Consider the following 19,852-nt stretch of genomic DNA (forward strand, 5'->3'; position numbering starts at 1 on the left):
TGCCTTTCAGAGAAAATGGGTTTTGTTGGTCTTTTTGAAGTTTGAAAATTCAGTTAATACGTTTTTAAGATCTGCATAGTAAGGTTGGTTGAAGTTTTAATTTAAATAAGCAGGCGTGAATAACAGTATATTAATCAAGAATGAGTTATTCACACTGAATTACTAATTGAAATCTTGACTTTGAAAGATACTGACAGTTTTCTTCTTAGTAAGGTACTTAAGCAAGGTTATGGCTTTAAGCCTGTGAGTAATCCCTCTGAAATGATGGGGAGCTACTTGAGTTGTTTGTCTGGGGCTGTTCATCATTTTGTGGGGTAAGATTGCTTGCAGTTTATATGAACTCAATTTATGTCACAGGAGGTGAGTCTGTTTATCTTTCTGAAAGCAGAAGTCTTGGAAATACATACCTGAGTAAGGACTGAGCTTCTGCCTGTCAAAAGTAATTGGTCTGGGAGTCATAAACCACTTAGATGTGTTTTAAACACTAGCTACCTATTATGACCAAGTAGTCTGCTTGCACACTTGCTGAATGTTAGGTCTGTCATTAAGCTGTTCAGTGGTGAAATTGGAGAACCTGAAAATAACAAACGAAGCATTGTTAATCACAGTTTTCATCATACAATAACAGAGGCAAAAGTCTTTCATAAGTTTTCAGAGAGTGTGTCTTATTAAACTCAAATATTAGTAACAATGGTTGTGATCAGGAATATCTGAACAGATGATGGATCTGTAATATTTAGTAATTTGATAAAAATCTAAGAAGTCAGTCAGAGTAGAACATATTGCTTTAACAGAATACTTGAAATAACAACAGTGAATAGGATGTCTTACCTTTGGATATATCTTTTATTCTGCTTGCTTGCCTCCAAATGTCCTTCATTGCATTTTTAGTTATATTCACTGATTGTAGTGTTTTTCTTACCCAGCAGAAAAGTACTATGGCAAATGAGTGTAACAAGATTTTGAAAAGCTGCAATGTTATAACTGATCAGGCTATGAATTAAATATTTTTTCCTTGGAAGCTATCAAAAAACATGCTAATTCAGGTTAAAGAAACTTAATTTGGCAGTAGGTATACTCACTTAGCTAGCTGGACATTATTGAAAGACATACCTCAGTTGTCATCTCAAGGAATGAGGGGTAATTTTGTATTAACAGTTCTTAGGAACACTGTAGAGCCAAAACATTTCTGTAACACTCAGTGAGCTTCATTGGATTTATATAATGCTGAATTTGGCTTGTTATTGAGACAAGTGCTTGCCAGAAAACTTGTGGTTTGTACCTTGATTTGTCACATTGTCGGGATTAATCCTGAAACAGCCTAGAAATCATTAAGGTTGATCTTGGTGCATCTGCAGTATTATTTGGCTTCTACACATCCTCTGGAGTATGGAGTATAGTGTAGGACATTCTCTAGAATTTATATATAATGTATTAAATTGTGAGGGGGGAAAAAATTTACTCATAGAGCTTCATTACTGACTGTGTAAGATATCTGTGTCAAAAGAATTCTTGTTCTGGAAGACCTCTGTAGTAAATTAATTCCTGCATGTGAAGACCAGTTAAAAGAAGAGAATTGTCTAGTGTTTTTTAAAGAACCTTTAAATGAACACTCTAAATGTATATCGTAATTTACTTTGATAGTAATCCAAAGCATTGGCTCAGTTATGCATGCCTTTCTTTTTTTTTGTGGGCAGCATGCAATGGGATGTTTGGGTGGCTAACCATGGAATGATACTAATGGCTTTCTTTTTCTCTTCACATCCCATTCTTTTCCATACCGTTTTATCCATATTCTCCCTTTTTTTTCTGTTTTGTTTGCTTTATATGATTTTTACACCCTTCCATTCTACAGTGTGACCAAGACCAGTGCATTCAGAGCACTAAATTCGTTTTGCAGGCTGCTGCCACCCCCCTCCTACAGAGTGAGCCAAGCATAACTAGTGAAGAGCTCCCTTTGCCAGGAAAGACTTCTATCAGTGGGCCTTGTGCAACTCTGACTCTAGGGCAACCAACACCACCATCTTCTATGCCAAATCTCACATCAGATTCAGGTTTGACAGACATCATACCATTAAAAGAGGAGCACGAAGGCCATCAGTTTCTCACTCCTGAAGAAGCTCCATCACCCCCTGGGATGCTGCCAAGTGGAAGTCCTATTACACACAGCCATACAATGCACGTCCTGAGTCTAGCCAGCCAGGACTCGTTGCATGAAGACTCGGTGCGTGGTCTCGTAAAGCTTAGCTCAGTTTGAACAGCTTTTCTGAACATCACACCATTTCCTGGTGTCTATACAGATCTGTGCTTAACAGGAATGACACTGCAGTACCACTGTAAGGCTTCATAACATGCCTGTAATGGAAACTTTATCACTTTATGGAGTCTACTAAAAGGACAAGTTTTTTTTTTCAATGGAGCTATGGCATTTTTTTGACCAGGTTGTTAACGGTTGTGCTTTGATGCTGACTGCATTTTACTTTTAAATAAAACCAGAAAAGGTCAATAATCTCGTTTCCTGAAGCTTGGGTACAGCGAGTTGGAAGTCAGCCTGTACCAAACGCCATGTACAGTACAAAAGGGAGAGATTCTTGGATGTAAGTGTCATGCTCTGTGTTCTATGCTCTTGTAATACACACTTGTTACGGCTTACCACACCTGTGGCCAGAATGATCTGCACTTACTTGTTATGCTACCAATATTTGAGATAGGAAATTACCATTCCATTTGTTAATACAAAACAAAAGACTGCAGATGTGGATTTGCATGCCACGCTACAGTATGTGTTACAGTGGTGTTGGTATTAAGAGAAAGTGCTGCTTTTTTATTTGTGACTTTCAAAGTGCTGTTTCGTTTAAAGACAGTACAACAAACAAATTAATGGACTATATTTTTTGAATTTATTAAATTTTATTTTAAATTAATCAGTGGTGCCTAGAAGACGATGAATTACTGATTTGATCATGTTGCATATCATTTAACCTTCTGTTTAAGTGTTTAAGTGGGGTATTGTGTTGTGCCATACCACAAGATTCTTCCACTCCCTAATGTGATACAATTACCTGTGGACCTCCAATAAAATGACATCCTCTATTTCCTGGACGTGTACCGTTATCCTTGCACAGTTTTCATGGGGAAAGGGGGAAATCATGACTTGACTTAGTTTGTAAAAATGTGGCTGGCATATATGTACATGATAAAACTAGGGCTGTGGAGGAATAGCTGGTTAGGATTGCTTCACCATTTTTTGTAGTTTTGTTTGAGATGCGTATTTGTTCCCATAGGAGGTCTTTATTTGGCACCAGTAGAATTAACCTCTGCTTGCACTGTAATTCAGTGTGGCTGAAGGGTGAAGGGCTTAAGATTCACGACTAAGAGCTTAGTGAAGTAATCTTAAATGATTAATAGTCTGTAGCTGTTTCCCAGCCATTGTTCATCATTTGTATCTGTCCTTCGATATTTTAAATGGAAATCTTGATTTCATGGAATTCTTCTGTGCTTTTTGTTTGCTTGTTTATGTAAAGCACAACTACAGGGTTAAAGAGAATTTTATAAGTATTTTTTGTGACAGCCGAAGAGAACCTTAGTTAGGCTGAAAAACTGTAATAGCTTTAATACTGTGTTTACCTGCTTTTCAGGGTGTGGAACCTGGATTCTTCTTTTCCTAGGACAAATTATGTGCAGAATGGGCTTTATCTGATGTTTCCAGGGCGTGAAAGCATTCACCAGTTAAGAAATGTAACAGTCCATGGTCATTCACTGACTCCAAGCTAAAAATCTTTTTTCTTTTAACTTTTGTTGTTGAAATTGAGAACAATCAGCCTGCAGGAAATCATTCACCCATGCTATTGAAGATTCAGACAAGATACTGACAAAATCCCTACTCCTGTAAGATTTCATGAGCAGTCTCTTTCTAAAATTGATGATGTTAGCTTGGACCTAATTCAGTGTGTAGAACATAGCAATGCTTTCTGTCTGTAAGTGCCATAATGAGCCAGAGAACCTCTGGCAGACAAATCTGTCCCAGTTATTTGAGCCGCTGAGGAAGCTCTGTCAGACAAGTCTGTCCCAGCTATTGCAACCACCCTCCCAGGATTTTCCAGAAGCTGGGACAGTCTGGAGTTCTTTCCACCAGCCAGAGTGTAGTGACTGACATGTCCTAGTTGGCTGGGCTCCCAGTAAGCCGTGAGTTTCAGCATTTCTGTGTCTGCTCTTGAAGAAGCCAGTGATGCTCATCTTCTTGATTTCACCTTTCCCCAACAGACCTTCTTGGGTATGAAGCCATGAACATCTGCATTAAAGCAGGCAGTGGAGTGAGGACTGGAGATACGGGTCTGATAAACCTGGGAAAAGAATCACAGCTTTGAGTCTGTACACCAGTACTTGATGAATCATTCTCTTCTCTCATAGGTGTCTGTGGGTAGTTAACTGTGCATGCATTACTCACTACTTAGAAGGGCAAGTCAAATATTTTTAATGTGGTATCAAAACTTTCCATTTGTACAAGTCATGATGAGGATGAATATTTTAAGGAAATTGTTCTTTTTAAGTGTCCCTGAAATAGCAGATCGATTTTATGTTTCCAAGAATACCAACTTCGTGACAACATTTGTATGTCACTGCCACTAGGGAGTAGTGAAGAAGGCTCTGTGCACAATAAAATCAGTGTCAGTTTTGACATGAAAGGGGAGGGAGGGGGACAGGATTAGAGTCTTTATGCTGTTTGCCGTGTGCTCGTGCTTTTCACCATCGTTTTTTGAACCTTCTCTTTTGTTTACATGTGAAGTGTAAGAATTGCGAAACATTGGTGGGAAGAGCTGCTTCAAGCATGTACTTGTTCAGGTGACTTTCTTTTCGTTTTGAAGAGGACACTCCTTTTTTCTAAACGTGCTGCCTATGTTTTTAAATTTGGCTTTTGAGAATGCACTGAATACTTTGAATTCTTTTATAGATTTGTATCACCCCTATTTTAAGCCCTTTCCTCCCCATCTGTTTTAAATGGTGACATCTTGAGCCTCCCAGACATGCCTGCCTTGCGAGGACATCTGCTGGAAGGCTTCGGAACTGAGTCCTGACCCATCGGGATCGGTAATTGCAGCCTTTGACTGACAGCAGGCAGGGATTCAGCAGCAGGTTCATCAAAAGGTCCCTCTGACAGGGTTTTTGGGCCCTTCCACTCACCTCCATCACACCTGCCTTCAGTCCTGGGCACTCCCCCCGTTGGAACTGCTGTATATATCTGGAATGAGTCAGCAAAGTAACCATTCATCACCTTCTCTACACATTTGATTGCTGAGATATTGTTTTGAAGTATGATTACAGAGCATGCACACTAAGGATCCAAAATTACAATCTTTGTGAATACTGCACAGGGTTTTTTCTATTTTTTTTCTGTGACAGTATACTACTATTAAATAGCTCTTTCCATGTTTGACTTATAAATCTAGAGTAAAAAATTGATATTTTCAGAAGAGTAGGTTTTTTTCTTAAAAGCCTAAAGTCTTTGAATGTGTAACAACTGGTTAGTTTATCTGATTTAAAATATTTATTCTGCTTTGTTTTTTAAATAATATTTCCCCCCATCTAGTTGTCTATATAATCTTCTTTGTAGAATGAAATACAGTGCTTCATAAAAAATTTTAAAGGCTCTTTATTTTTGTGATTTCTCAAAGACATTTCTATCTTGAAAGGGAGTCTTATATTCATAGCAGTTAAACAGTAATGTAACAGATGTTCAAGGTTTACTGTATTTTTGTATTATAGTACATCCTTTGGCAACTTTTCATCCCTTCCTGTGAACTCACAATACAGGTAGGTGTATTTCTGCATTCCTTAAAAATAATCTTACAGATGGAAGATTAGCTGTTTTGCAGTTGATCCTAGTGAATGCTCCTAGAAGAAGCAAACATCTCAAAAAACCCAAAGACATGGTTAAGACAAATTTATAAAGGTCTTACAAATGTGATGACCAACTGGTGATAATGCAGGGGTTTTTTTTCAGTGGTTGTAGCAGTTCACAGTAACTAAATGGTTGCCTAATGCTCAAAATCCTAAACAAAGGGGCTTCACTGGAGAACTAACAAAACTGAGCTTCTGTTTGTCTTTCAGTTCCCAAATTCAATATAGATTGAAGAACAACTCAGCAATGTTGTAGAGAGATCCTTACTTTAGTTATATTCTGGTTTAAATTACATGTGGGAACTGTCATATATTTGCTGACTTACTCCTTCTCTCCCTTCTCCTCCTCATTAGCAGTGGTACTCTGAAGCTGAACATGGTGTGTTGGACCGTGGGCCATTCGGAGTCTTGGTTTTAAAAGCCAGTTGGTGCCCAGATGATCTTGTTTTAGGGAGTGATATGAAATGAAGCAGTACACCTCAACACAGTTTCAAATACTCCTAGGCCCAAAATATGAATGAAATGTGGTCCAGACAGTTGCATGTAGATTTAGCTCACTTAAATTAGAGCTGTCCTAGTTTTCAGGATTCGTCTGGGTCAGGGCTCCCTGATTTTGATTGCAGTTTGACATCTGAGTGCACTGTCTGGGCTACCAAAAGGCTCATGAGATTAAGTGAGCTATTTAAACCTGTGGATATCTAGATTAATTATGAGTCTTTGCAGCAATTCTGTTCCATCACAGAAGGCAGCTGTCTGTTAACATTCAACCATACAGTGTGAAAGTTCACCACAAACAGGACAAGTTGGGGAGGAGAACAAGTTTTGGATGTTCTAAAGAGATTAAATAGGAGTTTGTTTCTAAGGTAGGTCAGAGAGGACAGGAATAAGACGATGAAAGGGAGAAGACTGAGTGAAAGCAGAACAGAGATTATCAGGTGACATGGAGGAAACGAAGAATTACCTTAAGCTGTGGAGGGAAAGGGAGGGGGTATAAACAAAAAAGCCTCATGGGAAAGAAAATGAGGACAGCTATCAATATTGATCAAATGATATTTTTAAAAAACCCAAACCAACAATTACTCATTGGTATTCATGGATTTTTTTCTGAGAAATTTCTTAAAAGTCATTCTAGAAAAAAAAATACTAGGTCAGACTTTTGAAAGAAAGTAATTATAGGAAGATGGTAAGGAAAATGTGAGGTTAGTTTGCCCTCAAGCTCCTCTCTCTTAACATCTTTTTCTGTTTGTTTTGAAAATACATCTGTAAATATAAAAACAGGTGAAGTCTTGGCTCCTTAGAAGTTGACAGGAATGTGAGGACATTGACTATGATAAAAATGGCAATTGCTTTAGCAGCTTGAATTTCCATACTGTTAATCGTTCGAGCATTCTGTATTTCTATACCAGAAGTGCCATTGCCTTGGAAAAATGAATGATGTAGTATGGTTTAGTGTTTCTTGGTGATGCCTTCATTGAATTTGCTCAACCTTTAGTGAAGTGTTTCCCTAAGCAGTAGTCTCACCAATTTCACATGAAGCCTGGAATTCAGCTTCTGTGAGTAGTGTGCAAATAGGAATTAAGACTACAGGCTACATGAAGTTTGTGGTTTGAAAACTGGAATTATCTGTCCCACAGAGATGTCTTTACTGTGCAATATAACAAAGTCAGTTCCACTGGCAGCAAAACACAAATGACAGTGTTATCTTGATGTATTTTATGCACTTCCCAACTTTAGCTACACTGCCAGTTCTGAAAACCTGGAAAAACAGAACTAAGTTTAATCCAATCCTAATTTAAATATCCTCAAACCCAGTGCTGGTAACAGCTGCTGGAATTTATCTGTGTGTATTTAGGTGTAGTTACAGAAAGGACATGAAGGGACCACTTGAAAACAACTTGGCTGAATGATCTATGATGTGAGGAGAACTCTTGCCTAAAGCCTTTCTTGGCTAAAGCCTTTCTTTAGCTCCTCTTAAAAGCATCATCAATTAAGAAAAGCAAGCTCAAAAGTGTCTCGCTTTGGGGTTGTGCTCTGTAGTCTGTCCATGGCAATCTGCAGGGATCCAAGTGCCCCAGGCCCTGCCAGCTCAGAGGGGGAATGAGCTGGACAGCTTAGAGGTGGTACTTGCTAGGGAATGAGCTTCAGAGAGCAGGGAGGAGCTCAGCCGAGGCAGTGGCACTGTGTTTGTGTGAAGGCTGTGAGCAATCCCTGCCACATGAGTGTCACCAAGCATGAGGGGTTTGGTGGCAAAGGTGTTAAAGTCCTGGGACCTGCTTCCTGAGCCTTCTTTCAGGAGAGAGAGTACTAGTGCACAATGGGTTCACTCAGGAACGTTCATTTCTCTATTTCATGTTCTTCACAGTAGCTAGCATGAGGCTGTGTTTTGGATTTGTGCTGGAAACAGTTGGTAGTTCAAGGATGTCATGGTTTTCAGGCAACCACAACTTCATTGCAAGAAAGAGAAAATTGGTTACAGGATTTCTAATGTGTCTGCCCTGCTACCTGCTTTGTGGAACAGGTGATGGTGATTATTGGCTGGAATGGGAAGGACATAGCTAGAAAAACTTTTGATTTTAGTGAAATGTTAAGTTTCCTTCTATGTAGGTCACAGAAAATTAAAAGCATGCTCTGTAGCACTGACCAGCTAATTTTTTAGCATGCGGAAGATACATAATATTTTTATGTACTTTAGTTTTTTGAAATCAGAAGGATAAACAAAGTTCAAAAAATTTTTGCAGGTTCTGGAAACAACTGAAGAAACTTTTGGAACACAAATGGTGTTTGATTTTTAAATAAACAGTAGATGTTTAGTTTTTATTTTATTACATATATAAAATTGAAATAATAAAAAATCACCTCGTAGTTCTTCTGTTGTTTTTGTAATCACAATGTCATCAAATGGTCTGGAAGGGATGTTAAAGATCATCCAGTTCTAACTCCTCTGCCATGAGCAGGTACACGCTTTTACTAGTTACAGGTGAAGAAGAAAACAATGTTAAATGCTTTCTTTTTGATAAGTACATGTGTAGTAGCTATTTCTAATATTCTTGTCTTACTCTTGAATAATTTTTCTCTCTAATGTGAAAGATTTAAAATTTTCTTCCATGTGTAAATGAATGTTCTGTAACACACTGTACCTTGGTTTTTTAATTATTTAATGGATTTCTGATAGGATAAGTCAGGACTACTAAAAACAGTTTACACAAATTGGGGGAAAATCAAAACACTATTTTTTAGTGTTTCTAATTCTGTCACAAGACTTCACTTCAATAGCAATAGATTTGTGCAGCAGATATGAGATGACTTGCTCTGGATTCCACATACTGGCCCATACATGTAGGAAACCAGACTGAAAAAAACCCTAAAAAATTTGCATTGACAGCAAATATGTTACAGGAAAGGAATATATGGGTGAGGAGGGAGAAAGATGATTTAATCAGAATGTTCTGGATATAAAATGCCTGGGACTGAGTTTGCTCTAGCCTTTGGTTGAGTATGTATCCATGTAAGTATTTTAATGCATTTTTGAAAGTTGTTTTCTTTTTACCTCTGCTTAGCACTTAGACTCAATCCATGGAGCAGTCTTGTGAAACAAACTAGATTTCTTTTAAATAGAAAATGAACCAGAAGGTAAGTTCCAGCAGCATACCTAATGCAATCCAAATGCTCACAGGACCAAACTGGAGCTGGTCCAGGGTTTCTGTCCTCAAAACAGAGGTATGGATATGAGGTGAACCAAATGTCTTGCTGCAGAAATCTATGCATATTAAACTCATTGCTTATGAAGGTAGATGTAACCATAGACTGATTTTCCACCTGACTTGTGTTGTTCCTGTGGTTCATATGCTGAAGTTGTGCTCTTTCTTAGCTAAAAAAAAAAAAAAACAACCCCAAGAACTTAGTAACTGTCAAAATTAGCTTTTATGAATTCACAGGTTCTTTTTCTTTAAAATACAAAAAATTATTCTTACATGAAGAATGCACCCAAAAATGTTCTTGGAAATTTGTGAAATGCAAAATTAACTCATACATTTCAAGGATGAGCTTTCAGTAGCATCATATTCCTCTGCAAGCTACCTATTCACTCTGACAACCTGTTGTCTAGAAACCTTGGGACCTCTTTTCTGGTACATATCAGTTTGGTTAGTTGGTGAGTCTTAACATGAATCATTATAAGGAGATAGCTTCTGCTTTGTTTTAATTTATGCAAGTTTATTTGAAGAGTGTAAAGTATGTGTTATTTCAACTATTTATATTACTGCTGAATTATGGCAGGTTTGTGCCTCTGCCCTCTGCTCAATAGGCAGCTGCTCTGACCTTACATCCTTGACATAGTAACTAGTGTTAGAATAGATTCATATTTTAAGACTGATGTTTGCATATTTTCTTCCTACATGCTTCTGCTGGCTGTAATGACATGTAGCATTCTACAGATTTTTACTGACGCATATGTCAAGGGTAATTAAGGAGCACTGATTAGACTGCATACCTAAAAAGTCTTTAAGAGGTGCATTTCTCCCACTGATGGTAAGGAAAGAATATTGAATTGCATTAGAGAAAACAGAAACATGGCATAGCATGTTGGATTTCATCTAGTCTCATTTGAGCAGTATCACATTCACACAAACTTATATTCGTCTGTGGTCACTCTACAGTTTGTAGGAAAGCAATGAGAGTGTGAAGAGGTAGCCTTAAATTATTTAATTCAGTGTCTTGCCACTGAGGTACACAGCAACGAGTTAATAGCACCAGTTCAGTGACAGATGTATTGCCTTTTCATTAAAGGAAAATCAGTGGGGAATGCTGCATGCAGCCTGGCACATGATTCACAAGGACTGTGTGCAAATCAAGCATACATACAGCCCTAAAGTTTTCAACTGGTTAGTGCTTTTGTCTTAGTCTGGAGACCAGCTCCTGACCCAGCATGCTGTTGATGCTATCCATGCTTGAACATCTGCATTGAAGCAGTTTGCTCATACTGAAAATTCTGAACCAAAGCATACTGTAAGTAATCAGTCTCAAAACACATCAATTCCTTGATTTTTCCTCTAGCTCCCTTTTGCTTATTTCTCAAAAAAAAAAAAATCTTTATGAATGGTTCCCCATATAATTAGGCAGTTTTATATAACCAAAATGTTTGAGCAGTAACATGAATCAAAGGACATGCAGTGTGACATGATTAGTTATTAAGATTAATTTTATAATTAGTAAGTAATTTAGAAATATAACTACATACATGTCTTTGTGGGAAATCACAGTTTTGGATATTTCTCTTGAGAGTGCAGGTAAGTTTAGATAAGAAGTGGAATTTCCAAAAGAAAAATATAGCTGAGAGGCCAAAATCTCTGACCTTGTTCAGGCAGCCACACGTAATTAAAGGCTTTGTATTTATTTTGGTTTTATCATTTCAAGGGTTACATAAATGGCAAAAACCATGTTTGTGTGACAATATTGTTGACATGCAGACTCTTGCAATTAAATGAGCCACATTTTATTAGCAAGATAGATTGAAAGACCAGTGTACTATTCTTGAGTGTAGAAAGTCTGATTTTAATTTTTTTTTAAACAGCTTTTCAATACTCTATTCTATTATATTCAATATCATATAACCCATGTCAAAAATCAGACAAATATCCATGTTTGATGTCTTGGGAAGGTGTTTAGCTGATTCCACAGAGCCTGGTGTTTTCCCAAGGCATTACCATCATGTATATCTGAGGTGCTTTTTCTGTCCTCAGAGATTTAGGCAGTGCTCTGCTTTATTTAGTGCTCAATGTTAAATCTTTTTGTAATAGATAATGCAGTTGGCTACAGTTCTGCCCCAAAACAAGGAACAGGAAATCTTTTCAGGCTTTTTTTCTGCTACTTGAGTTTCATACTTACCTCTACAGCTTCTCCTGCACTTCCTTATTCTAGGTTTGTAGATTTCTTCTGTCCTGCTCTGTTTTTCTGGTTTGATTCTAGAACAAGATGTTCTACTAGGAACTTTGATCTAACGAAACATTTAGCTGTGTTTCTCTTTTGATTTCTGGTTGCACCTCTTTCAAGGAGGGATCAGCTGTACACAGAGTTTCAGCTGTTCAATTCTTACATTGGAAGCTGGTGAGGTCTGTAGCCTTCTGCTGGGCCTCAAGTGTCTTCTGTTTGAGACAGGACTCTTATGTCAGGGGGGGCTCCCCACTTGTGGAGGTCTTTTTTAGTTTCCTCAGTGAACATAGGAATTTACAGGTGTAACAAAGATGCAGTTATATTTATGATCAAGTGAGTGGATATATTGAAATGTGTTCTGGCGATGGGAAAAACCTGAAAAATTTTTCTTCGTGATTGTATGAATTTCAAGGAATAGCGAATAACAGGATTGTATTGGGTTTGTCAATGAAATATGTTTCAAAACCAAAAAGGTACATCCAGTTAACATGGGGAAAGAGCTGCTCTGCATTCTGGGATTTTTAAAGGAGGCCCTTTTTTTGGCCACACTCACCTTTGTTACTTACACTTGTCATCACTACTCATTTTTGTGTTTGTATTTGCTTTCTAAATTGGGAGCACACCAATTTTGATTCTGAGCTAGGTGATGGAAGAATATATTGCCTCACTCTCCATTTTAAGGCTGTCGGTTTCCTGCCCAAGACTTGTATTTTCTATGAGTCTCTTGCCACAGCAGCATGACCATCTCCTACAGCCATGTAATGTTTATGTGTGGATGTGGATGTGGATGTGGATGTGGATGTGGATGTGGATGTGGATGTGGATGGGCACACACACATGCTCCCTGTATTGCTCCAGGGATTTATTGTGCTCTGGCTGCCGTGCTCTGTGCTGGCTTTTGCCAAACTTCACAGGGATGCTGCCAGTCCTCCGTGCTGCCTCAAGCTCCCTCAGGCAGCCCTTCCCTCAGCACCCTGGAGATGACAGAAGCCCATCTCCACCCTCCATGCAACAGCTTGCTGTCATCCTTCTCTGGTAGTTTCAAGGTTTTTAGGAGGATCCACACCCTCAAGCTCAGGCTTGAGTGCTTGAATCTGTTTTTCCTTGGAAGACCCTTCTAAACAATCTGCTCAGTGTTGCTCTATGCTTTGACTTTCTTTACAAGCAAGTCCACTGTAGCATGGACTTTTATCCACACACATGTAATGCTGAACCTGATTTTGTTTTCTTGTTCAAGGAATATAAGCTGTAGAGTAGAGCTTCTTTCAGTATAAATCTGCAGCTCCCCTGTGTTTCTGAGTTTTATCTAAAGTAATTCTTTGAGCTCATTTGAAAGTCTGCTGAAAGCTTCAGGATAGCAGATTACTTTGTCTAAGTGGCTTGGTGGACGACTCAACCAGTAAATTATTTAGTACCTGTCTTGCCAGAAGGGCTGAAGCTAGGTTATGTGTTCTATAATTCAGAAAATACTTAACACTAGAGTGAACAGGCACATACGAAAAGAAATATAATTCACCCAATATTAATCTGTTGCTTTCAGATATAATTTTTTCTCCTTCATCATTGTTCAGTGTTGCTCATTCTACATTGAATAAAGTAGGGGATGTAGGATTAAGCACCCAGATCTAGTAGGTAACAGGAACAGCAACAACCCTGTTTAATTGTAGCATTTAAAACCTACTGGATTATAAATACCGATGTTGTTTATTCTTTTTCTTCCAGAATAGCTGCTTGTTTCGGGGCAGTTGGGTTCAGTGATGTGCTATTTCAGTCCTCCAGATAATTTACTGCTTCTTTTCATGTGAAAATACATATTTGCAGAAGGGATCTGTACTGTAGACAAATGTGTTATCTGATCACCTTAATATGCACCTCTTCCATTAATTTACTGAAGTATAATTCATAGCTGCTGTTTTCTTGAAAAGGAAGGTTTCCATGTAATAATTGGGCCCACTTAAAATAATATGGGAAGATTGTAGCATAGCTTTTAGTGAAACTGAAGAAAAACCATTGTGAAATGTGACTTCACATATGCCACCTGTGCAAAGTTGTGGTCTCTATGTCTTCATGTTGTGAAGACCTTGTTCTTGACATGAGAGTTTCAATGGGAATTATTATATTCATCAACCAAGGAAAAATAATTTTTTTTTCAGGATCTGATATAGACAAAATTAGCAAAATGCTGTGAATAGGAAAGAGTTTTGTAATAATTCCTATGAGGGACCCCACTTCCCCAATTTTGTCTGTGGTCAAAATCATCTGAAAGTCTTTTCCTGTCTACCTGTAATACTGCAAAATTGGCTAAGCAATTGATAGTTTTACCATTGCATGTAACAAGTTGGAAGCTAGTACACATGGTATTATAAAAAACTTTGTCATCCTGTGGTTTGATCAGCTAAGTTTTAAATAAGATTAACAAGTAGAAAAAGAATCCCTTTTCATTTGATCCCTTTATTGCATTATCTGCCAAGCTTTGAGTCACCATTGCCTCAGGTTAATGTTTTAAAAGAACAGTTAAGTAAAGAGGTTTACATCAATGCAGGGTTCAATTTTTAAATTACAGAATCAGTAGTGCTCTGCAGTGATGAGCTAGATGTGTGTGTGACCTAGCAAACAGATTACATTTTGTTATCCTCTCTTGTTAGCTGCTTGAGTGTTGCCTTCAGTAAAGTCAGGGATTTGGAGATTTTATTTGTCTCTTATTATTTCCAAGAAAGAAAGAATCTTTAGTGACTTTCAGGAAATTAGCTGGGGATTTTTTTTCTGCTTGAAGCCTCCCAGTCTTTATATTTGTGTCATTTGTTCTAATTTAACCCATGTTCTAGGGTCTGGGAATGGAAAGTTTAGCTCTACAAGGAAGTGAAATACGGGTTTTAAGGGTGTTTTTTGTTCCCTACTCCCATTTTCACTGTGAGGAAATGAAAATAGAGGTGTGTGGCCCAATCAAGTTGTTAAACAGATGTTAGTACTGCAGTAAGTTATATCCCCCAGAAAACAAAATATATGGGTTGAGTGTTAAAGCTTAGGAATTAACTTAATTTTAAATTATTAAATCCAGGAAATAGTTATTGAGAAGAAGTACTGCTGGAAGGGACCCTGAAAACTTCTAGTCCATCCTTGTGTGCCAAGACACACGAATACCTGTCTGAGTCACCCCTGAACTGCTTGTGGTTATATCATGTTCAATGAGGGAGACTCTCCAGGCTCTCACCTTCTCTTGCTTCAGCAGCCTGAATTCATCAGACACGTTTTCTTAGGGTCTAAGTTAAATCTTAAATTATATTTTCCTGGAGTCTAGATGAAGTTTCCCACAAGATGACTGGTTCCCATTATCCCTTGTCACGTTGGGGGCATGTTGGGCAGGCAGAGCTTTTCTGGGCACTGGCATCTGAGTTCTCCTTGGGCAAAGGTGTCGCTGGTTTGCTCTGGTGAGGCTCCAGCTCTCTGAACATGTTCATTCCCCTTCTCCCACCTCTCAATGGACCAGCAGCAACCCCATGGAAAGCCAAACCTGAGACTCTGAGCCCCAAATCTTTACTGAGGAGCTGCTACCCAGCCAGCTCTGCTTGCTTGAGCCATTTTCTGCACTGTTTCCATGGGACGCTTGGGGCTGTTCTGTAAAAACAAGTAACTGTAGTCGTTTAGGGGGGCTTATTAATTCTGCTTGTAAAGGTCCTCAATGGACATCTTAAAGAAGATTCAGACATCTTACTGGATTTGTTTTTATTTTGACATTTTTTCCTAAGATGCAATAAAAGTGAAGAAAATCTGAACAAGTCTGAACTTAGATTGTATTATCTTACTTGAAAGCATGGGGAAAATAATGAAGATTTTAAATAACTTTCAGTGGATTCATTGTGACAGTCTGTTGATGCCATTTCATCCAAAACTCCTCATACAACTGGTATAATTCCTTTGAAAGAAAATTTGTTTTCATAATACAGTTCTGATAAAGTTTTGGTACACCATAGATCATTCAGAAATGGAAGTCAGTTGGGAGATGGAGGAGGAAAGAGAAGCAGAGAAGGAAATGAATGGAGTAAAGAAGCAGCATGTATTTCTACAGGCATGAACTATTACCTGGTTTAAGTCTAAGTAAGAAGGTTATTTGTACATAGTTCTGCAATTTGGGATGTGTTGTGCTGAAGTCATTTGGATATATGGAGTCTGTGCTTTGCTTTTACATGCCAGTTCTGCTTGCTCAGCACAGAGTAAACAAATTTTATGCTCCAGCAGCTGCCTCCTGATTGCTCTGTGGAAAGGACCTAAAAAGCAGCACATCCCCTGCTCTCACCCCAGCGAAAATAGCATAAATAGCAAAAACCCAACCAAATGGAACATAATGTGTAATTTCAAGCCACCTACCATTTGCAAAGCATTTGTGGATTTGCAGTGTTCATTTAGTCCCTCAGGCTCCCTTCTCAGCCATGGAGAGCACCAGTGCTCCCCAGCAGTGCTGCAGTAAGTGCTCAGTCCACTCGTTCTGGTGTGAATATCCTGGGGCTCAGCTGCCCCAGCAGAAGTCTGAGCATGCAGACTGGTCAGTTCAGGGGTCCTTAGCTCCCTTCTCTCACATACTTTCACAAATGCAGCCTTTTTGTATGAGAGATTTATTGCTGAATTTATTTATTTGTTTGTTTAATTTATTTATCAGAGAACTTGAATTAAGCAGTGTTGGTGATGTTCTCTGTTTGATAAGAGGCTGTGTAGGGCCAGAAGGGTGCTTCTGTTCATGTGCCTGGTGCTGTGGTCCGTGCAGTGCTCTAAGGGTGTTCAGAGGATTTGAAAGGGAGCTCTAAGGAGCAGGTGAGAGGTGTGTAGGCAAGAAACTTCGAGTTCACGTACCTCCTGCCCTAAACAGGCAACTACACTTCCAACAGTTCAGTCTTTTCCAAAGCAATTTCAATTATTACTTACAAATGGTTTGATGAGATAGTTGTAGAGGAAGAGAGAAGTATGAAAGACGAGTAGGACCTAGAATTCATGTCGGGTTCTGGTCCTTCGGCAGAGGACTTCTGAAAAGCCTGGCATCTCAGCAAGCAGAGATGAAGAACAGTCCTCAGAAATCCTGTGAAAACATCACTGGCCTGGAAATAACAGAGCTCTGAACTGGCCACTTCACTGAAGCTATGACACAGGGAATTGGAAACAAACAAACAAACAAACAAAAAAATAGGGAACACAAAATTGTAATAGTCATTGCTATGAAAATTTGATGCTTCACAAACACCCAAACCTCATGATCTTTCCAAGCTGTTTTTTGTTGAGATGAAAGTCCTCTTTTGAATGCAAGGCAGTAGCACTAAGGTGGGTTTTTTTGGTTTTTTGTAAGATTGGGAACCATTTAAGGCACGTCTGCACAGTAATCATAGGCTAATTAATCTCAGTGTTCAGTCAGCAGAGCCAGTCATCTGGAGCAAGTGTGTCGTGCAGATCTGCACTTCGTGACTGCGTTGTAGGACTCAGGAAGCTGGATGGCTGACTTGCTTTGTGTGATCTCAAGCAAGTTGTTTATTGTTATCATGTTTACTGTACCAAATGTTCTGCAAACCAGTTGAGTTCATTTTGGGAACTAATGTTGTGTTACAATACAAAGAGGCAGTTCCCATGAAGAAAAGCAATTTCTCACAATCTTCTGTTTCCTCATACGTAAAATGTTTCTTGCTCCCTCCCTCCCCTCCAGAGAGGAATTGCATTTACTTAAATTTGCTTACCTCAATGAAAACATGTACCAGTGATTTTGAACTTGAGAATTCTGGACTTCAAGTTTAGCATGTTCTGCAGTCCCCAGGTACTCCATGTTCTGGAGAAATATGTGCTATAGTGTGATGTGCTTTAAGTGTGTGCTATAGCACATTATAGACTTGTCAGGGATCAACAGACCTTCACTGTATAAATTTACTACTTGCATATGTACACATGTACCTACACCTAAACACACTATAATAGTTGTGTAGATAATAATATTTGTGTGTAGATAAACACGTTCTGATATTGATAGTCATGTCAGGTTACAGTCAGCAAAGAGGAAAATTACTCCCCTTCCTGAGTTATCATCAGGCATTAAGCTGCCTCTATTCAGGGATGCTTTGTTCTGTAAGGAGAGAAAATGTGACAATGTTGCACTTGAATTGAAGTTTACTTTACTATTATATACTTACTAAGAAATCGATAAATCAAGTAAATACTGTATTGCTAATTAGTATATAATGCAAAATGGCATTTTGTTTCTTAAGTGTAACATGTTTCCTATGGTGTGCTACTGAGCAAAAGCTTGTGGTAACTGACCATGTGTTAGATGCTATACAGGAATCTAATGATAGCTGAAAGAATGGTTTCCAAAGTGTTTCTCAGGCTAGCTGCAATTTTTGAACTTCCTGTTAGTAGTCCATTAAAAAATGAGCTGTTCTTGTTTGCTGCTGCTGTTGCTGCTGTACTAGACTTAACAGAAGCCGAAATTTATAATTTGTTTTTTAATTTGTTGCCTCAGTAAGAAAAAAATGGTTGTTAATGCCATAAAGATGTTATCAGTCGCTAGCAGAAGGAAGAGCAGTCATTTTCAGTCTAGGAACTGAGCTGAGAACCTCTGGCTCTGCCAGACTCTTCCAGGCAATGTTTCTGCAGTGTCTGCCAAGCCACATGATTCTGTACTGAGCTGAAACCTTTTCCTGCTCTTCCAGAATCTGTGTGGACAGATTGCAGCCCAGGTTCAGAAGATCTTGGTGCAGCTTTGTTTGCTTCATTGCAAATCTGTCCTTCAGATTTGAGAGTTGCACAGGAGTTCAGACATGCCAGGGTGTTGAAATGCCAAGTCCTGTCTTTCCTCCCCCAGCTGTCTCTCCAGGGCATCACAGGAGCGCTTTCCTGAGGCATACCTGAAACAGTTTTCATGGAGTTCTTATTTATGGATCCTACACATTGCTCATAGGTGGGATGGTACAGCTCTAGGGAGAGACTGCACAAAAATTACCCTGTGCTGCCCCAGCCAGTGACAGCTGTGAGCTCTCCTGATGCTCTAAGTAGCAGGTTGGTGTCCTACAAATTGCTGCAGCTCAGGCTTGTCTGATAATATTTGCAGGAACCCAGTGCAGCAGAAAAAAGCTGGCCAAGTGTGAGGATCCACACTTCCTCATCCAAGAAGAATGCAGTGCAGATGCTGCACAGTCATGGTGCCACTGGAGATTTACTCTCCAGTGTGGAGACCTTGCAATGACATCAGCCTTAGAGGCTTTTAGTGTTGCCAGGGTTGTTCAAAGCAGTGACCGTGCAAGCCAGAATCTAGGCCAGTCCCTTTTTAAGCACATGGAGTTGGAAGAGAGGAGGAAATATCCTGATTTCTTATGTTTGGGCTGTAGCCTGAATGAGCTGTCCCATTGTTGGCAGAGATCAAGTGTATTTGCCAATGTCTGGCAGACGTGTATGCTGAGAGACTTGAGAAGCAGGGGTGGAATGGTGTTCTCCCAATACTAGGGCTGCCTTTACTGGATGCAAAATAGGAGAGGGAAAACAAAAGTCCTTCCAGCTTCTTTCCCTTGCAGTCTAGCACTATCCTCAATGTGGACAGCAAGTATCCCATTACCTATTACCCCTTCCTTACCTTTGTGGTTATCCAGAGCTGAACATGTGCCTGTGCTGTGTGCTGTAGCTACTCTCATTATTTATTAGCCTTCTCAATCCTGATTATTATTTCCTAGGAGTGTGTAACGTAGTGTTTTCTGTGATCTGCATTTTGACAGCACATGGGTCTATATCCATAACACAGTCTCACTACTGCACCTTCTCCTTTCAACCCATATTTCAAGATGATTCAGATATAGTCATGTTGGCTAAACTTACACACCTTTGAAGGGTAGGTATGTGCTATTTTCAGCCTATCATTAAATCATACTGGCATTTGAATGGCTATTTTGCAGGTTGTTGCTGGGGGTGGTTTGTTTGTTTGTGTTTGTGGTTTGTTTGTTGTTGGGGTGTGGGGGTGTTTTTGGTTGGTTGGGGTTTTTTGATAGTTTGGGTTATTTTGATAAGC

General features: G+C 39.0%; 1 protein-coding gene across 4 annotated transcripts in view; it reads left to right on the forward strand.

The window, feature by feature from the left end:
- Positions 1-9,786, forward strand: part of ZDHHC14 (zinc finger DHHC-type palmitoyltransferase 14) — a 100,139-nt gene extending 90,353 nt beyond the window's left edge. For 2 of the 4 annotated variants that reach the window (XM_063390181.1, XM_063390182.1), the window contains exon 9: positions 1,856-9,786. In XM_063390181.1, the coding sequence (XP_063246251.1) occupies positions 1,856-2,257 (402 nt within the window). In that variant the 3' untranslated portion in view covers positions 2,258-9,786. The remainder of the gene's footprint in view (positions 1-1,855) is intronic. The other 2 variants (XM_063390183.1, XM_063390184.1) reach the window with 1 other exon arrangement.
- The last annotated feature ends 10,066 nt before the right edge of the window (positions 9,787-19,852 follow it).

Source organism: Prinia subflava, chromosome 2 (assembly GCF_021018805.1).
Source record: "Prinia subflava isolate CZ2003 ecotype Zambia chromosome 2, Cam_Psub_1.2, whole genome shotgun sequence".
Lineage (NCBI taxonomy): Eukaryota > Metazoa > Chordata > Aves > Passeriformes > Cisticolidae > Prinia > Prinia subflava.